The sequence below is a fragment of the Mustela nigripes genome, chromosome 8 (assembly GCF_022355385.1).
Source record: "Mustela nigripes isolate SB6536 chromosome 8, MUSNIG.SB6536, whole genome shotgun sequence".
In the NCBI taxonomy this organism is placed as follows: Eukaryota; Metazoa; Chordata; class Mammalia; order Carnivora; family Mustelidae; genus Mustela; species Mustela nigripes.
The window spans coordinates 6,067,661-6,087,022 of record NC_081564.1 but is presented as its reverse complement, the minus strand read 5'-3'; the positions used below and the strand labels follow the sequence as shown (position 1 = coordinate 6,087,022).

At 40.4% G+C, this 19,362-nt stretch overlaps 1 protein-coding gene across 8 annotated transcripts in view; it reads right to left on the bottom strand.

Moving 5' to 3' along the window:
* The window catches only part of MPHOSPH9 (M-phase phosphoprotein 9), a 66,886-nt gene that overhangs the window by 15,977 nt on the left and 31,547 nt on the right, over nucleotides 1–19,362 (bottom strand). For all 8 annotated transcript variants that reach the window (XR_009405857.1, XM_059408284.1, XM_059408279.1 and 5 more), the window contains 4 exons: nucleotides 18,609–18,824; nucleotides 6,655–6,702; nucleotides 5,689–5,753; nucleotides 4,131–4,232 (listed from right to left, as the gene is read on the bottom strand). Coding sequence is in view for 7 of the 8 variants with exons in the window: in XM_059408284.1 (XP_059264267.1) it covers nucleotides 4,131–4,232; nucleotides 5,689–5,753; nucleotides 6,655–6,702; nucleotides 18,609–18,824 (431 nt within the window). In the remaining variant the exon portion in view is untranslated. The remainder of the gene's footprint in view (nucleotides 1–4,130; nucleotides 4,233–5,688; nucleotides 5,754–6,654; nucleotides 6,703–18,608; nucleotides 18,825–19,362) is intronic.

Below are 19,362 nucleotides of genomic sequence, written 5' to 3'. Positions count from 1 at the left end.
TAGTTTCTGATGCATCATCTTTCCACAATGCTGTGATTAACACGTGTAGGAATTCCTGAGGTAAATATCCAAAACCAGAACTGTGGAACCTGGGGTGCACACATCTTCAGTCTTACTGGATATTGTCAAATCACACTCCAGACGAGCTTATCGATTTTCAGTCTAACCAGCAGCAGCAGAGTTCCTGTTCCTTCACATCTTTGCAAAATTTGCAATGATTAGCCCTGGAGTCTGGCCTGGCCTGTCTGATGGTGTGAGGGGTAGCCCATGCTACTTATTTATTAATTTGCATTTTTCTGATTACTAGCAAAATGAACATCTTTTCAATTTTATCAGCCATTTAGAGGGTTTTTTTTTTCCTGTGAATCATCTGTTCATACTTTTTTATCATTTTTCCACTGAGAATTTTTCTTATTGATTTATAGTTCTTTACATCCTAGATATTAATCTCTTATTGGTTCCTGTTCACTTAAAATATAAAATATTTCAAGCATGCACAGACATACAGATTATACTCCTGCAGCACAACCATCTGCTTACGAACCCTGTTTGCTCTATGTGTGTGAACCGTGGAACACTACAGACACGACCCAAGTCCCCTGTGGACCTCACCAGTATAGTTCCTCCAATGTCATAACCTTAGTGTAAGTGCTCGGCTACCACTTCCACTAAATTCATATTCAACATTCCACACACATCATGTTTTTACTACTTCTGTATGAACCTGTAAGATACGTTGTAGTAAATGACAAATCAATATAAATAGTACCCTACTTCTTCTGCAACTGGTTTTTTGTTGTTCCAAATTATGTTCTCAGAATTAAATCAATGTTAGGTGTGTCTGGGAGGTGCAGTCAGTCAGTTAAGCATCCAACTCTTGGCTACAGCTCAGGTTGTGATCTCAAGGTTGTGAGATCAAGCCCCGCACCAGGCTCCACACTCAGCGTGGAGTCAGCCTGAGATTCTCCCTCCCTCTGCCCCTCCTACTCGGGCTCTCTCCCCCTCTCTCTCCAATAAGTAAATAAATCTTTAAAAAAAAAAAAAAAAAAAAAGATTAAACCATGTTAGCAATCAACTTAAGTGGCTGGCAAATTTTTTCCTACAGAGACTCAGAGAATAAATAGGTTTTTGTTTTGTTTCATTTTAATAAATAGGTTTTATGGGCCAGATGGTCTCTGTTGCAAGTACTCAGATTTACCACTGTCGTCTAAAGCAGCCAGACAATAGGTAAATGAATGAGCTTTATTTATGGATGCTGAAATTTGAATTTCATATCATTTTCACAAGTATGAAATACTATTCTTTGGATTTCTTCTCAAACATTTAACAACGTAAAAGCCACTCTTTGCTCATGATTCCTACCAGCATGGGCAGCAGACTGGACTTGGGCGAGGGCTGTGCTTGCCAGTCACTGACCTAATGTACACATCGTCACACTGCAGAGCCCCTGCATAAGCATATCACAGTATATGAATGTTCCAGCTGTCAGACATACAGGTTGCTTTCACTCGCTCTGCACAACATGCCCAGCAGATGTTCACATCTGTCCCTCCACACAACCACCCGCCAGGCCATCAAGGCCTGGCTGGCGCACCTAAGGGTCACTAGTCCCCTCACATGCTCTCTAAGCGGCGTCCACACCGCTGGCCACTTCAGAGTTCCCCCTAACTCCCTGACAGTGCTCAGGTTCTCGGGCCAACTCCTCTGGCCCCAGCATCGAGACATCGGGCTTCTCAGAGCTTCATCCTACACCAAACCCCCACCACACGCCCATCATCTACCCCAGGATCAAGCACTACAGAATGCGAATTCTAAAATTTGTAACTCTAGCCTAAGACTTTATTTCTATAGAGTTCCAAATGCACATTTATAATCACCTGCTGGATTCCCACTTGGAATTCGTATGAATCTCAAACTAAAATATTTGAAATGGAAATTCTGATCCTGACCCCATGGTCTACTCTTCCCATTTCTTCCCTAGTGCAGTACGTGGCACCTGAGTTGCTCCAGACAGAAACCAAGGTGTTACCAGACACCTCCCTTTCTTGTCTCCTCATTCTTTTTTTAAAAAAATATTTTATTTATTTACTTGACAGAGTGAGACAGCGAGTAAGGGAACACAGCAGGGGGAGTGGGAGAGGGAGAAGCAGGCTCCCCACTGAGCAGGAAGCCTGATGCGGGGCTCAATCGCAGGAGATTAGGGTCATGACCTGAGCCGAAAGCAGATGCTTAGCAACAGAGCCACCCAGGCGCCCCTTGCCATCTCATGTTCTGTGGATTTTACCTCCAGTATGTCTCTCAGACCCTTCTCTTCTGTCCATTTCTATGGCCACCACCCAGTGAACACCATCTCTCCTAATACCACAATTGCCTAATTAGTGTGTCTGCTTCTACTTTTCCTCTCCATCTTCTCCTCACGGCAGGTGCATTAAAAAAACGGAAACCAGGGGGCCCCTGGGTGGTTCACTCATAAGGCAGCGGCCTGCAGCTCAGGTCATGATTCTGGGGTCCTGGGATCAAGCCCCGCCTCGGGCTCCCTACTCCGCAGGAAGCCTCCTTCTCCCTCTCCCACTCCCCCTGCTTGTGTTCCCTCTCTCACTATGTGTCTCTCTGTCAAATAAATAAAATCTTTATTAAAAAACAAACAAACAAACAAAAACAAAGAAATCAGGGGCACTTGGATGGCTCAGTCAGTTAAGCGTCCAACTCGATTTTGGTTCAGGTCATGAGACTGTGTCCCGCAATGGGCTCCACACCGAGCATGGATCCTGCTTAAGATTCTCTCTCTCTCTCCCCCTCTCCCTCTGTCCCTTCCACCCTCCCCTTCCTAGGCATGCTCGCTCTCTCAAAAAAGAAAGAGAGAAAGAGAGAAGGAGAGAAAAGAAAAGAAAAGAAGAAAATGGAAAAGAAAAGAGGAAAAAAATCAGATGACCTAATTTTACCACATAAAACCTCTCAAAGTCTTCCCAACAGACTTAGAGTAAAATCCAAACTCTTGACCAGGGCTTAGAAAGCGACATGTGACAGTCTGATTTCACCTCCTCCAGCCCTCGCTAGCAATATTCAGGCCACACAAGCTTCATCCAGGTTCTTTAAACATGTTAAGCTCTTTCCTACCTCAAGACGTAGCAAAGCTCATTTCTCTGAGTGAACATGCCCCTCCCTCATGCCTCCCACACCAACGACTCAGCACAGGCCTCACCGCCCTGCTTACAAGGTCACCTCCGCAGAAAGACCTCCCTTGACCCCAATTCTCATTCCACTCTTATTCTCTCTCAAATGTTCGATTTCAATAACTTATAAAATATTTTCTTTAAATAATTCACTATGTTCTAACTTAAGGTCAATGAACAAAGATCTAGAGAAAGTTTCTCATTTGACAATGACTTAGAAAGGTTAAAATTTACAATTTAACAATCTTTCTCATACACATCAATATCACGACCTTATGATCTACTCATTTAATATTCTTTACAAAATGATAATAAAAACCAATCTCATATGAAAAAAACTACTCTGTAAATGTATCATGAAGATAATGCTCTGAGATTATAGCAAAGCTCATTTTGAATAACTAAAAAAAACTAAATAGAAAAATCCATAGAACCTAAGGAAGATGTATTTTCATAGGTCTGCCCATTAACATAGGAATAAAATTTCTGGAATTTTAGGGTTAAAAGACCTTTTGAGATGTTCTAGCTCAATGTCCTTGTTTTCAGAGATAATGAAGTCAAGCTCCAAAAAAACCTAAGAGATTTGCTGAAGGTCACACAGCTGGGAAGAGTCAACAAAACATTCCAGGTCTCTTTATACCTAATCTGATTCTATTTTCTCCATTTGGCACATGCCTCTACATGAGAGGTTTTATAATATCTAATAATTAGATGGTTTTACCTTTTTGTTTTTTAAGCAAGCTCTGCGTCCAATGTGGAGCTCCAACTCACCACCCCGAGTCGTATGCTCTACTGACTGAGCCAGCCAGGTGCCCCGTAACTAGATGTTTTTACACATCTAAGTTCTATAATGACATTGAACTCTGACTTCCTTATGACTTAGACAGATGAGCTTCTCGGTTCAATAAGAGGGTGTACCTATTTCTAGCTTTACAGAGATTAAGCAAAATAACTTACTTGGCACGTGAGGCTCTCATGGGAGTTTTCGAATTATGGCGAAGACTTAACATATTTTCATGCTCTACTTGCTTGACCTGAGCTTCAAGTTTTGAAATTGTTCTAATTCAAAAGTAATAAGATAAATTAAGTACACATTTAAAATATAGCTCAACTACAAATTACTTATTTAACAGACACTTCTAGAAAAATGGTGACAGAAGAACTGCTGGTCTTAAAGCATGTTTTCATAGTAAAATGTCACCAATAAGCTTAAAAAAGCTGAGCAAAACTGAAAGGCAAATACATTAAACTATACATGGAAACACAAATGGACTTTATACAGACAAGTTAAAAAGATTTATAATCTGACTACAGATCAAAACTCATGGTATAAATTAAATTAAAAAATAAAATAAATTCAAGTACTCAAATAAAGTGCAATTCTAACATGTTTAATTCTAAACATATATATTCACGCATACAAAATATAGATAGATAATGTTTTCACGAAAAAGGAAGCAGGTTTAACATCCAATAAAAGAGCCAGTAAGAACTTCCTAGTTTTTAAAAGATACAGAGGCTAAACAATCCCTCAAATTCTCTGTCTACAAGCAATTCACCTCATCTGTGCCATGTTCAGAATAAAAGCCTATTTTCAAGTTCACTAACTTCTGTTAGTGTCAGGACTCGGGCCAGTTAATTGTTTTGAGGTTATCTTGGCATTCTTTCTGTTCTTTTAAACTTTGCATGTCTTTGTCTCATCTTTTAAGCTCGAAATCTTGCCTACCCTGATGCAAGGAAGGTTTGAGAAAGCACAGCTCTAACGGGCTGACGCTTTATGGCAATCTGAGATAAGGAAGCTATTGGCAGAACTGAATGCATCGCAGAAAAGACCTGGGCAGATGAGAGGGCCAGACAGCATTCACATTCTCCCATGTGGGAAGTCCCGAGAAGAGCAGTAAAATCTCCAAGTAAGGGCCACATCTCCAAATACAAATACAAAAACCTGCTCCAAAGCCAATTAGAAATATCTAATCATTTGCATAGGGACGATTTATGACTCTGTTTCTACCTAACTAGGCAAATCAGATCATGAATATAGTCCCCACACCAGGTTTTTAAGAAAGTAGATGCTCAGAAAAAAAAAAAAAAAAAAAGTGGATGTTCATAAAGTTGGGGTGAATGTTGTTTTCTTTTGGGAACACAAATAATATTTAGTGAACTAGACTGCTTGTTAAAATTCATTTTTTCTTTTTCTTTTTCTTTTTTTTTTTTTTGACAGATTTCCAAAGGTTTAGCATCATTTAGATTTTGCTATGCTGACAAAACACATAATAGTTCAGGAAACATACACTCCTCAAGCCCAACCACCAATATACTCTAACAGTTTAAAAATCTCCTTTGGCTAAAATCAAATGTATTTCCAGGTCAGGGGAAGATTAGGATAAAACCTGATCTCAAAATGCCTAAGAACCCTCAAGAAAAACTTCCTTTCACTGCTTTCAGTACAGACTAATAGTCAGATGTTAAAAGAACAGAGGCATAATTATCTTATTAATGAGACAATACATTTTACCTTTTCAAATCAGAAATCTGAGTGTGTGCATCCAGCAATTTGTTCTCAGTTGTATTTAATGTATCCTATGAAGATAAAGGAAAAAATTCAGTAACTGAAATAGGGTAGATTGTTTTTATTTTAAAATACATAATACAAAACCAATCTAAGGCTACGCCAGAGAGCTATAAAGAAAATCATGCGGATACTCCGCAAAAAGGGAGCATCAACCATGAGCCAGTTCATGTAATTCAAAGGAGACACTGAGAGAACAAAACACTGGCTTACACCAACAGCCATACGTATAGCCCATGTAGTAATAGGTACAGCTTATCATGCTCTGCTTGATTACAAGCAATCCAAGGTTAAAATGGACATGTTTTAGCCATAACTTGCCTAAAAACCTCAGTAAACGGCAAAACAGAGAGCTGTGCTGGTGAGATTTCAGATGTCCTGACTGGCTCCTGAGCCTCCAGAATGCCTCCCTGTCTTCCTCTAACCTGGAATGGCCGCTATCCTGTAGTCCATGCAGCAGAAATGCTTGGGGTCCCACTTACAGTATCACTGTGGGATTTCACGGAATTCAAATATCTCATTCCCAAAGCTTTCATTAAGAAACCAAACATCATTGATAAATTCAAACAACCCCATAAAAAGTGAATGCTTTAAAAAACTTAATATTTAAATATTATGAAATAATTATTTACATCTATATTATACCTTACACACTTCTAAAAATTCCATCTCATCTCAAACGCGACAGCCATTCAGTATTTGTTAACACATCCAAACCTTTATGACATAAGTGGGCAAATAGTTGAGAATAAGGACAGTGACAGAGAAGATGAAGTCAGTGGCCTACCTGAAGCAGCTAGAGGGGGGCGGAGGGTGGGGAGAACAGAGGGAGATAAAGGGTCAGCCCTCTCCATTTCCAACCCGGCACTTCTGCCCCCCATCAAACTCAGAACATGAATCACCAACCATTACCTTTACTCGTTCGTGTTCTTTTCCCAGGGACTCGTACTCTCCTAAGAGCTACAAGAAAAAAACAAACAAACGTACCATAAAATTAAACATCATAATATCAACTCAGATAGTCTATAAAATAGCTCCCTGTACTCTTCAAAAATGCTATGGTCTTGAATAGAAAAATTAACACTCTGTTCCAGATTGAAGGTGACTAAAGAGATAAGAGGAGTGAATATAAGGTATGATTCAGGGTTGGATCCTGAACTGGGACAAAAGTGCCATAAAATAATAATTTAGATGTCAAATGCACATTTAATTAGTTTGATTTGTTCTGTGACTATGTACAGAAGATCCCTGTTCTTATGAAATACATATCAAAAGGGAGAGGTAAAAGGGCATAACATCTACGCTTACTCTCAATTGGTTCAAGAAAAAAAAGGCGCATGTAAACGTACGTACGGGGGGGTGATAAAGCAAACACAGCAAATTGTTAACAACTGGGATCCTAAGTAAAAGGAACAGGACATTCTTGCAAGTTTTCTGTTAATCTGAATGTTTCAAAATAAAAACAGAAATTATATAATATCAGTCAAGACCCTTCAGGTAAGCAGTATTTTAAAAGATTAAAATTTGCTTTCTTCTTTGAATTGTATACTTCTTTTGGATAAATTCCACAGAGTAAAGGCACAATCCCAAGTCTAATACGATTAGGTAATTTCTTTGAAAATACGTATTATGTGAGACAGAGTCCAAGAATTTTCTTTTTATCCCAAGAGCCCACTCAAGTGACAATGTGGCAGTTATAGAGAAATCAAGAGTGAGTGCAACAAAGGAGAGATCTCAATGAGGCTGTAACAAGGCATAGCGGGCTATAAGCTTTAGTGCCTGTGTATGTGACGCTAACGGTTAGCAGGCCAGTGTCTTCATATCCCGAGAGCCTCAGGACCTGAATGTCAGGTTCAGTAGCAGACAGGGTGCCAGCACAGGCTGACCAAAGGGAGCTGGTTTAAAGTCCTTAAACTGAGTGGCGAGAGCCTAGAACCACAGTGGACTGCCCAGTCAGACGACAGGACACAGGAAATGTGAATGAGAGACACATGGCGTTCCAGAAGCCAAGCCTCACAGATGGAGGAAGCAAAGGGTAAGGAGATAATGACCAAGGAAGAGTTAAAACAAAACTTGGCTCCCCATTCCTTACTGCCAGCAGAGTCTCCTAATGGCTTCTGACTGCCTCCCCCTTAAATGTGAGTCTACAGTATAAAAACCAACATTTTTTTAAAAAAGCAAAAATATTCAATATGAAGCAGACTTCAAAATGAAAGTTTAACTCAAAAGAAGTAATAAATCAAAACTAAAGAAAGCATTAAAAGAAAGCTAGTACTATCTTAATCAGTGTTCTATTCATAATAAAACAAGACCAGAAACCAATGAAAAACTAGCAACTGAAGAACAAGAACAGCTCTTGGGGTGCCGGGTGGCTCAGCAGAGAGCCTGCTTCCTTCTCTCTCTCTGCCTACCTCTCCGCCTACTTGTGATCTCTGTAAAATAAATAAATAAAATCTTTTAAAAAAAAAGAAAGAAAGAAACTAAAAATGAGGGGCACCTGGGTGGCTCAGCTGGTTGGGCAACTGCCTTTGGTTCAGGTATGATCCCAGAGTCCCAGGATCAAATCCTGCATCGGGCTCCCAGCTCCATGGGGAGTCTGCTTCTCCCTCTGACCTTCTCCCCTTCTCATGTTCTCTCTCACTCTCTCTAATAAAGAAATAAAATCTTAAAAAAAAAAAAAAAAAAGAAACTAAAAATGAGAGAGAAAATAAATGTAATACTAAGACAAGGAGATAGAGAACAGAGAGGCCATGATGGAAACTAAAGGATCCACGAATCTTAGAAAATCCACCCATGCGATACAACATTTACTGGCAAAAGTTCCAGCGAAAGAGAACAGAGAAGGCAGGAAGGAAATCAAGAGAGAAATAATATCAGCAAGTCTATAGGACTGAAGGACATTCATTCCCAGATTGGAAGAATCTGTGCCTCCGACAATGAATGAGAAAACACCTGTTTCAAGGCACACTGCTATGGAATTTAAGGACACCAAGGATAAAAAAAAAATGCTACCACTTCCAGAAGGAGCTTTGAACTCAGTCATAAGGAACGAGAAGCGCATTTACAGACACAATGTGCAGTCCTTGATTGGAGTGTAAACTAAAAAGCAAAATCCAAAACATCTATAAAGGACATTATTTAGACAACTGGGTCAAGTTGAATATAGACTATATATTAGATAACTAGCATTACATCAAAATTAAATTCTCCGAGTGTGAGAACTGTGTGGAGATTATGCAGGAGAATGTCCTTATTCTCAGGAGACACCTGTTGGAGTATTCAGGAGTGAAATCTCACAGTGTCTGTAATTGACTCCCAAATTGTTCAGCATAAGGAAAAAAGCCTATAATGCTGTGAAGACATAAAGCAAATGTGATAAAATATTCACAACTGATGAACTAGACAAGGAATATACAGAGGTTTTCATCATACCATCTGTACAACTTTTCTGTAGACTTGAAGCTTTCAAAATAAGAAAGATGAGGGGAAAGGAGAAAACACAAAAGACATAGGACTGGGATGGGGAAGAGAGGAAGAGAAATCAATCATCAGGTATATTCTCAAGGCAGCAAAAAACAATGGAACAAAATGCTTAAAAATCTGACGGAAAGAAAACATACCCTAGAATTCTATACTCTTAGCCAAATGACATGTGAAGGACTTAAATCTTCATCCATGATAATTACGGATAATGTTAAAAATTCAAGATATAGGGGCACCTGGCTGGCTCAGCTGGAAGAACATACAACCAGGCACCCCTGCTTTGTTTCGATGTAAGGGTGGGGCTTGAACTCATGACCCCAAGATCAAGAATCATGTGCTCCACCAACTGAGTCAGCCAGGAGCTCCAAACACAGTTTTTGTTTTGTTTTTAATGTGATAAGCCAACAGTAATATTTACATGAAACAAAATGGCAAAAAACTAACAATAAACCTTGGAACACTGCATCAAGAACTAATGATGTATTGTATGGTGAATAACACAACACAATAAAAAATTTATTTTGATTTAAAAAAATTTTTAAAAGATGAAAAACTGGTAAAAATAATTTTTAGAAGACAAAAAAGAAAGTTAAGGAAGCATTACACCAAAAATCAAAGCTCCTTATAAAATGCTAGTAATTAAGATGATGTAGTTTCCATCCAGGGACAAATAAACCAATGAAACAGACTAGGGAGCCTCAAAACAGACACATCCAAGAAAGAAACATAATATACAACAGAAGTGGCATTAAAAGTCAGTAGGAAAAAGATACTCTCTTAAAAAATGGTGCCATGAAGGGCGCTGCTGGCTCAATCAGTGAAGCATGTGGGCTCTCAATGTTGGGGTCATGAGTTCAGGCTCCCTGTTGGACGTAGAGATTGCTTAAAATAAATGAACTTTCTGAAAAAATGGTGCTGTAATACTCGGTTAATCATTTGAAAACAACAATCAAGTCCAATCCCTATCTCACACCACATATAAGAGGCAATCTGGTGTAGATTAAAGGCCTAAATATATGAAGAAAGGCTCTTAATTTAATGTAATTTTATATTTTATTTTATTTTTAAATATTTTATTTATTTATTTGACACAGAGAGAGAGAGCACAGCAGGGAGAGCACCAGGCAGAGGGAGAGGGAGAAGCAGGCTCCCCACGGAGCACGCAGCCCAATGTGGGGCTCGATCCCAGGACCCTGGGATCATGACCTGAGCTAAAGGCAGTCATTTAACCAACTGAGCCACCCAGGCATCCCAAAAGGCTGTATAATTTTAGAAGGCAATATACAGGTTAGTAATTTTCCGATCCTTAAGTAGGAAAAGATTTTGTAAACAAGACATAAAAAAGAGTTCCAAACCAGAAATGAAAAGACTGTATTTTGGACACTAAAATACAAAACTTGGGGGTGCCTGGGTGGCGCAGTCAGTTAAGCGTCTGCCTTCGGCTCCGGTCATTTAACAAATAGAAAGGGACAGAAATGATGCCAAAGGATTTCCAGGGCTGGGTCATAAAAGGCTACTGGCTGTCAGGGCAATCTTCCAGGACGCTGGCCTGTGGCATTCCGTCGTCACGCTTCAGAGAAGCCCAACCAGCCCACGTAGAGGGATGCAGCCTTAGTTGACGGCCATCATCAACAACCGGCCACCAGGCTTTGAAAATCCAGCTGAAGTCCTGGATGTCGCAGAGCAGAAACAAGCTGTCCCCGCTATGGCCCGCCTAAGTTCCCAGACCACATCCAGTTCAGGGTCACCTGTGTTGAGACTCTGGTTCCTAACTTGAGAGGCAGTTGCACAGGTCTGTGCAAGGAGACCTGATTAGGAATGCTCATGGCCCTGAGGCTCTAAAGAGCAAGAAAAAGAAACTGGCAAAAGGGAAACAGGTAATTGTGGAAAATTTAGAGTGAGCGGAGGACAAACGAGCTAGTGCTAATGCATTTGCCTGAACAAATCTTAGCGACGAGAAAAGATTAGTAAATACAGGGGCCCCTGGGTGGCTCAGTGGGTTAAAGTCTCTGCCTTCGGCTCAGGTCATGATCTCAGGGTCCTGGGATCGAGCCCTGCATCTGGCTTTCTGCTCAGCAGGGAGCCTGCTTCCCCCCTCTCTCTCTGCCTGCCTCTCTGCCTATTTGTGATCTCTGTCAAATAAATAAATAAATAAATCTTAAAAAAAAAAAAAAGATTAGTAAATACAGTGTGACAGCAATTGTAAAAAGCTCTACAATATGCCAAACAACACTGACTAATGCACACATGCACGTGTGAGACACCGACATGGGAAGACATTCACTGTTCAGACCAGTCACACCCAGGAGGGCGGGGTGAGCAGAAATGGGTGCACGGGGGCTCGGCAGGGGGACTGCGACTATATTATCTGTTGTATTTTAAATCTAAAGATGAGTGGTGGGTCCACACGCAATATTCTTTTCATATACCTAAAAAACTTCAAATATGTTTAAGTAAAAATGATTAAAAGCTGCATGTATCAACATGGTAAATCTCAAACACCAAGCTACAAAAAAACAGGTTGCAGGAGGGGCACCTGGCTGGCTCATTGCTTAGAGCCTGGGACTCTTTATCTTGGGGTCATGAGTTTGAGCCCCATGTTGGGTGTGGAACCTACTTAAAAGAAAAAAAAAAAACAGGTTGCAGGAAGTATATGTGGTACAACACAATTCATATCTCGTTTAAGGACACATCGAACCTTACTATATATTGTTTACAGAATACGTATGTGGAGCAAAAGCAGAAATGCATGGGGAAACCAACGGTATATTCAACAGAGCAGGTTTAGAAGAGAAAGGGTGAAAAGAAGTATTTCAATTGTATTTACAGACAGCTGGTATGTGGATGTTCTATATATTACTCTGTATTCTTTTCCCTATGCTTAAAATACTTGACATGATAAATGCAAAGGAGGACTGTGTAATCACTGGCAACATTAATGTAATTTCAGCTCAAAACAACATTCCAACCATCCCGTGCTGCTTCCTGTTATTCCAACATAACTGCGGTGAACTTATAAATAATTAAAAATGATGGCATCCCACTAGCAAGGAATGTACCTAGTGCTAGATCTTCATTTCTAAATATCATTTTCCACCTAAGTAAACCAGCGCTCCATGGGAAAATGATGGATTTAGGGCTGGGACTGGGAAAGTACAAGATGAGCCTGGACTATCTCACTGGATGAGGGTCGAAGGATGACACAAACGTGTCCAAAGGACACAGGAGTCAGCCCGCCTGACACTTACCCTACTGGCCAAAACTAGGACAACGCAAGCATCAAAATGGTAACTGTAACAACAACAAAAAGAACTGTAATTCACTGAACAAAATACGAATTCATCAGTCCACGCTAATATAAATAACAGAGAGCAGAGAGCTCCTCCTTGCAGTAAGATGCAGAAGGAGTAACAACAGAGGAACCACCATTTGGCAACCACAACAGTAATTACATGTTTCAGGAAAGACTCTTCAGTGGATGCTAAAGCTAGTGGGTAAAAGTTTGATGAGAAAAAGGTGATTTACAAAGATTTTTTTTAAAGATTTTAAAGATTTTATTTTTGAAGATTTTATTTATTTGACAGACAGAGATCACAAATAGGCAGAGAGGTAGGCAGAGAGAGAGGGGGAAGCAGGCTCCCTGCTGAGCAGAGAGCCCAATGTGGGATTCGATCCCAGGACCCTGAGATCCTAACTTGAGCTGAAGGCAGAGGCTTTAACCCACTGAGCCACCCAGGCGCCCGATTTACAAAGTCTTAAAATATCCCTTAATAGAGCCCTCCCACAGAGTTGGCAGGAATGCAAGCTGGTGCAGTCCCTATGGAAAAGCATGGAGGTTCCTTAAAGGGTTGAAAATAGAGCTACCCTATGACCCAGCAATTGCACTAGTGGTATTTACACCAAAGATACAAATGTAGTGATCCGAAGGGGCACCTGCACCCCAATGTCCATAGCAGCCAAACTACGGAAAGAGCCCAGATGTCCATCAGCAGATGAATGGATAAAGATGTGGTAGACACACACACACACACACGGACACACACACACACACACACACACACACACACACACACACACTATTGAATATTACCCAGTCATCAAAATCTGAAATCTTGAGGCACCTGAATGGCTCACTCGTTAAGAGTCTGCCTTCAGCTCCCAGGGTCCTGGGATCGAGCCCTGTATCGGGCTCCCTGCTCAGTGGGAAGCCTGCTTCTCCCTCTCCCGCTTCCCCTGCTTGTGTTCCCTCTCTTGCCATCTCTGTCTGCCAAATAAATAAAATCTTTAAAAAAAAAATCTTGCCATCCGCAACGACGTAGATGGAACTAGAGGGGACTATGCTAAGCAAAATAAGTCAATCACAGAAAGACAATTATCATATGATCTCACTCCTATGTGGAATTCAAGAAACAAAACAGGATGATTGATAGGGGAAGAGAGAAAAAAATAAAACAAGACAGAACCAGAGAGGAAGACAAACCATAAGAGACTCTTAATCCTAGGAAACAAACTGAGGGTTGCTGGAGAGGAGCAGGTAGGGGGATGGGGTAACTGGGTGATGGACATTAAGGAGAGCACATGATATAACAAGCACTGGGTGTTATAGAAGGCTGATGAATCACGGACCTCTGCCTCTGAAACCAGTAATACATTTTATGTCAATCAATTAAATATAAATTAAAAAATAAAAATAAACAAATAACCCAATTAAAAAATGAACAGAGGGCTTGAACAGACATTTCTCCAAAAATGATATACAAATACCTCTGAAACCAATAATACATTATATGCTAATTTTGTTACTTTATTTTTATTAACATATAATGTATTATTAGTTTCAGGGGTACAGGTCTGTGATTCATCAGTCTTACACAATTAACATTGCTCACTATAGCACATACCCTCCCCAATGTCCATCACACAACCACCCCACCCCTCCCCACCCCTCCACTCCTGCAACCCTCAGTTTGGTTCCTGAGATTAAAAGTCTTGACAGTCTGGCTCCCTCTCTGGTTTCATCCCTTTACATTTTCTCCTCTCTTCCCCCATGATCCTCTGCCTTGTTTCTCAAACTCCACCGATCAGCGAGATCATATGATAATTGTCTTTCTCTGGTTGAGTTATTTTGCTTAGCATAATACCCTCTAGTTCCAGGACATTGCAAATGCAAGATTTCATATTCTGATGGCTGCATAGTATTCCATCACACACACACACACACACACACACACACACCACATACGCTTTATCCATTCATCTGCCAATGGACATCTAGGCTCTTTCCATAGTGTAGCTATTGTGGACATTTAAATACTAATTACTTTAAAATAAAAAATGTTTAAATATATATATGTTTTATATATATATCTCCACCCCTTAATAGTTATTAATTCTAAATGTGGAGATGGAACTTTATAGTGGAGATACCTGGCAAACACCACCTTAACCAAGAGATCACAATTAATACCACAAAACTAACATGTGCCTCCTGATAAGATGTGCTAAGAAGGGCTCAGCTTGGGGCGCCTGGGTGGCTCAGTGGGTTGAACCTCTGCCTTAGGCTTAAGGTCATGATCTCAGGGTCCTGGGATTGAGCTCCACATCGGGCTCTCCGCTCAGCGGGGAACCTGCTTCCCCCCTCTCTCTGCCTACTTGTGATCTCTCTCTCTCTGTCAAATAAATAAATAAAATCTCTTTAAAAAATAAACAAATAAATAAGAAGGGTTCAGCTTCCTTTTGCAGTATTCTTGCGCATTCGTTCTACAACCTGAATCTAATTGTGCAAAACACAAACCCAAACTGAAGAATATTCTATAGCAGTGCTGTCCAACAGAACCTTCTGCAACACTGGAAGTTTTCTATCCTAACTCCCCAGCAGGGCAGCCACAACCACATGGAACCACCAAAAGAACGATAAAGCACATATTGTTAAATGTTAAGGCTTTGAATCAAGAGGTGCCTGGGTGGCTCAGTCAGCTAAGCATCTAACTTCGGCTCAGGTCGTGATCACAGGGTCCTGGGATAGAGCCCAGCAGCAGGCTCCCTCCCCACTTAGCCAGGAGTCTGCCTGTCCCTCTCCCTCTGCTTCTCCCCCCCACTCATGCTCTCTCTCAAATAAATAAAATCTTTAAAAAAATAAAGAAGAAGAAGAAGAAGAAAGAAAGAAAGAAAAACACTTAAAGACTTGAGATGAAAGGTATATGATGGGGCACCTGGATGGCTCAGTTGATTAAGGCTCTGCCTTTGGCTCAGGTCATGATCTCATGGCCGGGGATCAAGTCCCACATCCGGTCCTCTGCACAGAAAGTATGTTTCTCCCTCTCCCTCTGCTGTTCCTCCCAGTTTGTGCTTTCTTTCCTTCTCTCACTCTGCTGTCTCAAATAAGTAAATAAAATCTCACACACAAAAAAGGGGGGCGGTGCCTGGCTGGCTCAGTCATTAAGCATCTGCCTTCTGCTCAGGTCACGATCGTAGGGTCCTGGGATTGAGCCCCACATCAGGCTCCCTGCTCAGCAGGAAGCCTGCTTCTCCCTCTCCCACTCCCCCTGCTTGTGTTCCCTCTCTCGCTGTGTCTCTCTCTGCCAAATAAATAAAACCTTTATTTTAAAAAAAAAGGTATATGGAAAAATTTTATATAATTTTCGCAACTTTCTATAATTCTGGTATTATGTCAAAATAAACATACAAGGGGCTCCTGGGTGGCTCAGTCAGTTAAAGTCAGTTAAGAATGTGACTCCTCAGGTCATGATCTCAGGGTCTTAGGATGGAGCCCGGCATCAGGCTCCTCGCTCTGCAGGAAGTCTGCTCTGTCCCTCACCCTGCTCGTACTCACTCTCTCTCAAATACATAAAATCTTAAAAAAAAAAAAAAAGTCTGAAAAATCAGACTACATCAGGTATTCACACACAAGAACTACACTATTAGTACACATGAACGAGAACGAGAACAGTAATAATGAAAACCTGGTGAACTTCTAGTCAAATATGACATACTGAAGAGAGTATTTCTACCCACTGTCTCCTGAGACTTTACGACAGTAAGGAACAAAAAAACCCATTAAGTCTTGTTGATCTGATTTGCTGAAAACCATACTTCACATTTGTGGCTTTCCTCCCAATATCCCGTAACTACAGTCTAAGCATGAGAAAAACAACAGACAAATCCCAGGGACATCCAGCAGAATCCCCGATCAGTCCTCCTTAAATCTGTCCAGGTCATCAAAAACAAGGAAAGTGTGAGAAACTCTTCATAGCCAAAAAGGGCTTAAGGAGACAAGATACCTAAAGGATACAGGATCCGGGAACAGAAGGACATTAGTTAAAAGCAAAGGAAATCTAAATAAACTCTAGAATTTATTTAGTAACTATATATCAATATTGCTTCATTAATTATTGCAAACATGCCATCCTAACATAAGACATTAACAAAAGGTGGACTGTGCAGGGTATGTGGGAACACTGTGCTATGTTCTCAATTTTTCTGTAAATCCAAAACTGCTCTAAAAAATAAAGTGCTTTTTTAAAAGTGTGACGCCAATGTTTTCAGATAGGGAAGGCTTCGGAATTCATCTCCCTTGTGTTCTTTTTCTCAGGAGATATACTCTAGCAAAACAAAGAATTAAACCAAGAAAGAAGACACAGGATCCATGGGGCGCCTGAGTGGTGCAGTCGGCTGAGCGCCCGGCTCTTCATTTTGACTCAGGTCATGATCTCAGAGTCTTGGGATGACACCACTCATCTTCAGGCTCTGAACTCAGCGCACAGTCTGCTTGTCCTTCTCTCTGCCCCTGCCCCCGCTGCCTCCCTCTCTAAAATAAATAAATAAAAATGATAAAAAAGAGATCCAATATAGGAAACAAGCAAAGACCATCCCCAGGATGATGGTGAAGTCAAGTCCTAGACATCTGTGTATCTGGCCTCAAGAGCAACCAGCTCATAATGATGCAAAAGTATTTGCAGGTGAGAGGAAGTACTAAACGCAGAGTAGTAAGCAGGTTATAAAAAAAGGCAATTATCAATTCCAGGAAAAATATTAAGTTGTTAGAGAAAGGAAACATAGTCACTGGACACTGCAGCTTAGCTCTGAAGAATATCTACACAGACAATAAGAAATACTGAAAACTGATTTAACGGAAAATGATAACCCAACTTGTTTCAAATCTAAGACTTCACTCAATAGAAATCACACCATGACTTTATTTACTATTACTTACTACTAAAAGAGAAAAGAAATGTACCCATTAAAATATAACACCATGGTGTAAAGATGTATACCGATTTCTCAGAGTTGTTAAAATGTAAAAGATTAGCTTCTTAGAATGAATTTAATACATTAATCACACTGAAAAGAGAGAAAGAAGTGTTTGCATTGAGAGCAAATGGTGTAAAAAAACTAAACTGTGGGGCGCCTGGGTGGCTCAGTGGGTTGGGCCGCTGCCTTCGGCTCAGGTCTTGATCTCAGGGTCCTAGGATCAAGTCCCGAATCGGGCTCTCTGCTCAGCAGGGAGCCTGCTTCCTCCTCCCTCTCTCTCTCTGCCTGCTTCTCTGCCTACTTGTGATCTCTCTGTCAAATAAATAATAAAATCATTAAAAAAAAAAACCTAAACTGTGACCTTCCTTGCACAGAAGGAGGTCAATATATAATGTCTGAAATTGATGGGGAAAAAAAAGAAAAAACAATATAAATTTGTTACCATAGAAACATAGGAGAAAAATGCTAGAAGAAAATGCTAAAAGAGCTGACAGTAAGAGCTGACAGTAAGGAGACACCAAAGGTAGGGTGAAGGTGGAGAGGACTGCGGTTTTTCATTTGAAATTTGATTATTTAAACCATTTACAGGTATTATCTTCATGGAAATACATGTAAAAAAATCAAACAACAACAAAAACCAAAGCCGCAATAATCTGAAGCTATCAGGAAGAAACTTCAATGCTGACATACGTTCAGAGTTGTTCATGCAGCATGACGAAGGATATCAAGAAAAACCTGAGGAAAAAATACACAACCCCAAACCCAATGCATCTCAAGATTATAACAAAACCAAATTTTAAATGACATTACGGCAAAGTGAAAATGTTCAATCAAACCCATTCTAATCTGGTTCAATTTACCCATCCAGCCACACAGATGTTGATTTAAGATAGCTCAAAAGTTGACCCGCTAGAGGCAGAAAGGCGTGGGAGTGACACCAAGCTCTAAAAGCTGACTTCCTGCTTCAAGATAAGACCCAACTGACTCGTTAGGAGGGTATGTATTTGCAGCTACAGCAAAGTTACATAAAACAAAAATAAAGGTGGAAAAAGTCAAAATTGCCTGTAAGAGTCTAACATCTAAAATTACTTTTCGCCTCCCCTGTCATTAGTTTCCAATTATTTGTCACTTACATCTTGAAACATTTTGTTTTCTTGTTTTAGTCTTGCTTCTTTATCATCTGAGAGTTTGTAAGCATTCTCAAATGCTTCTTCTAAATCCTGCAGACGCGATTTTAGCCGAATGATGGTATTGTCTTTTTCTTTATTACTTGTTCTCATTTCCTCAATCCGTTCCTGCAAAACTTTGGAAGCACTGCTGGCTGCATTGAAGCGTTCTCTAAAATCACTCTACAAAATAACAACAAAAATAACAAAAAATTTTAATAGAAAAAAACATATGTTTCAATAGTACTTAACAAATTGTGGGCATTAAACTGTAAAAAAATAATAATAAAATAAAACCTAGGGATGCCTGGGTGGCTCAGTCAGTTAAGCCGCTGCCTTCGGCTCAGGTCATGATCCCAGGGTCCTGGGATGAAGTCCTGCATCAGGCTCCTTGCTCGGTGGGGAGCCCGCTCTCTCTGCCTCTGCCTGCCTCTCTGCCTGCTTGTGCACCCTCTCTCTGACAAATAAATAAATAAAATCTTTTTAAAAATAAATAAGTAAAGAAATACAATAAAACCTACAAATGGGAACCACAAATTTAATATTTTGCTATGTCTTGCGATGGGAGACGAAAAAGATTACTCTACTAAAATAACAGCTTCAGGGGCTCCTGGCTGGCTCAGGCACTAGGCATGCAACTTTTGATCTTGGGGTTTTATGTTCGAGCCCCACACTGGGTATAGAGTTTACTTAAAAATAAAATCTTTAAAATAAGTAAGTT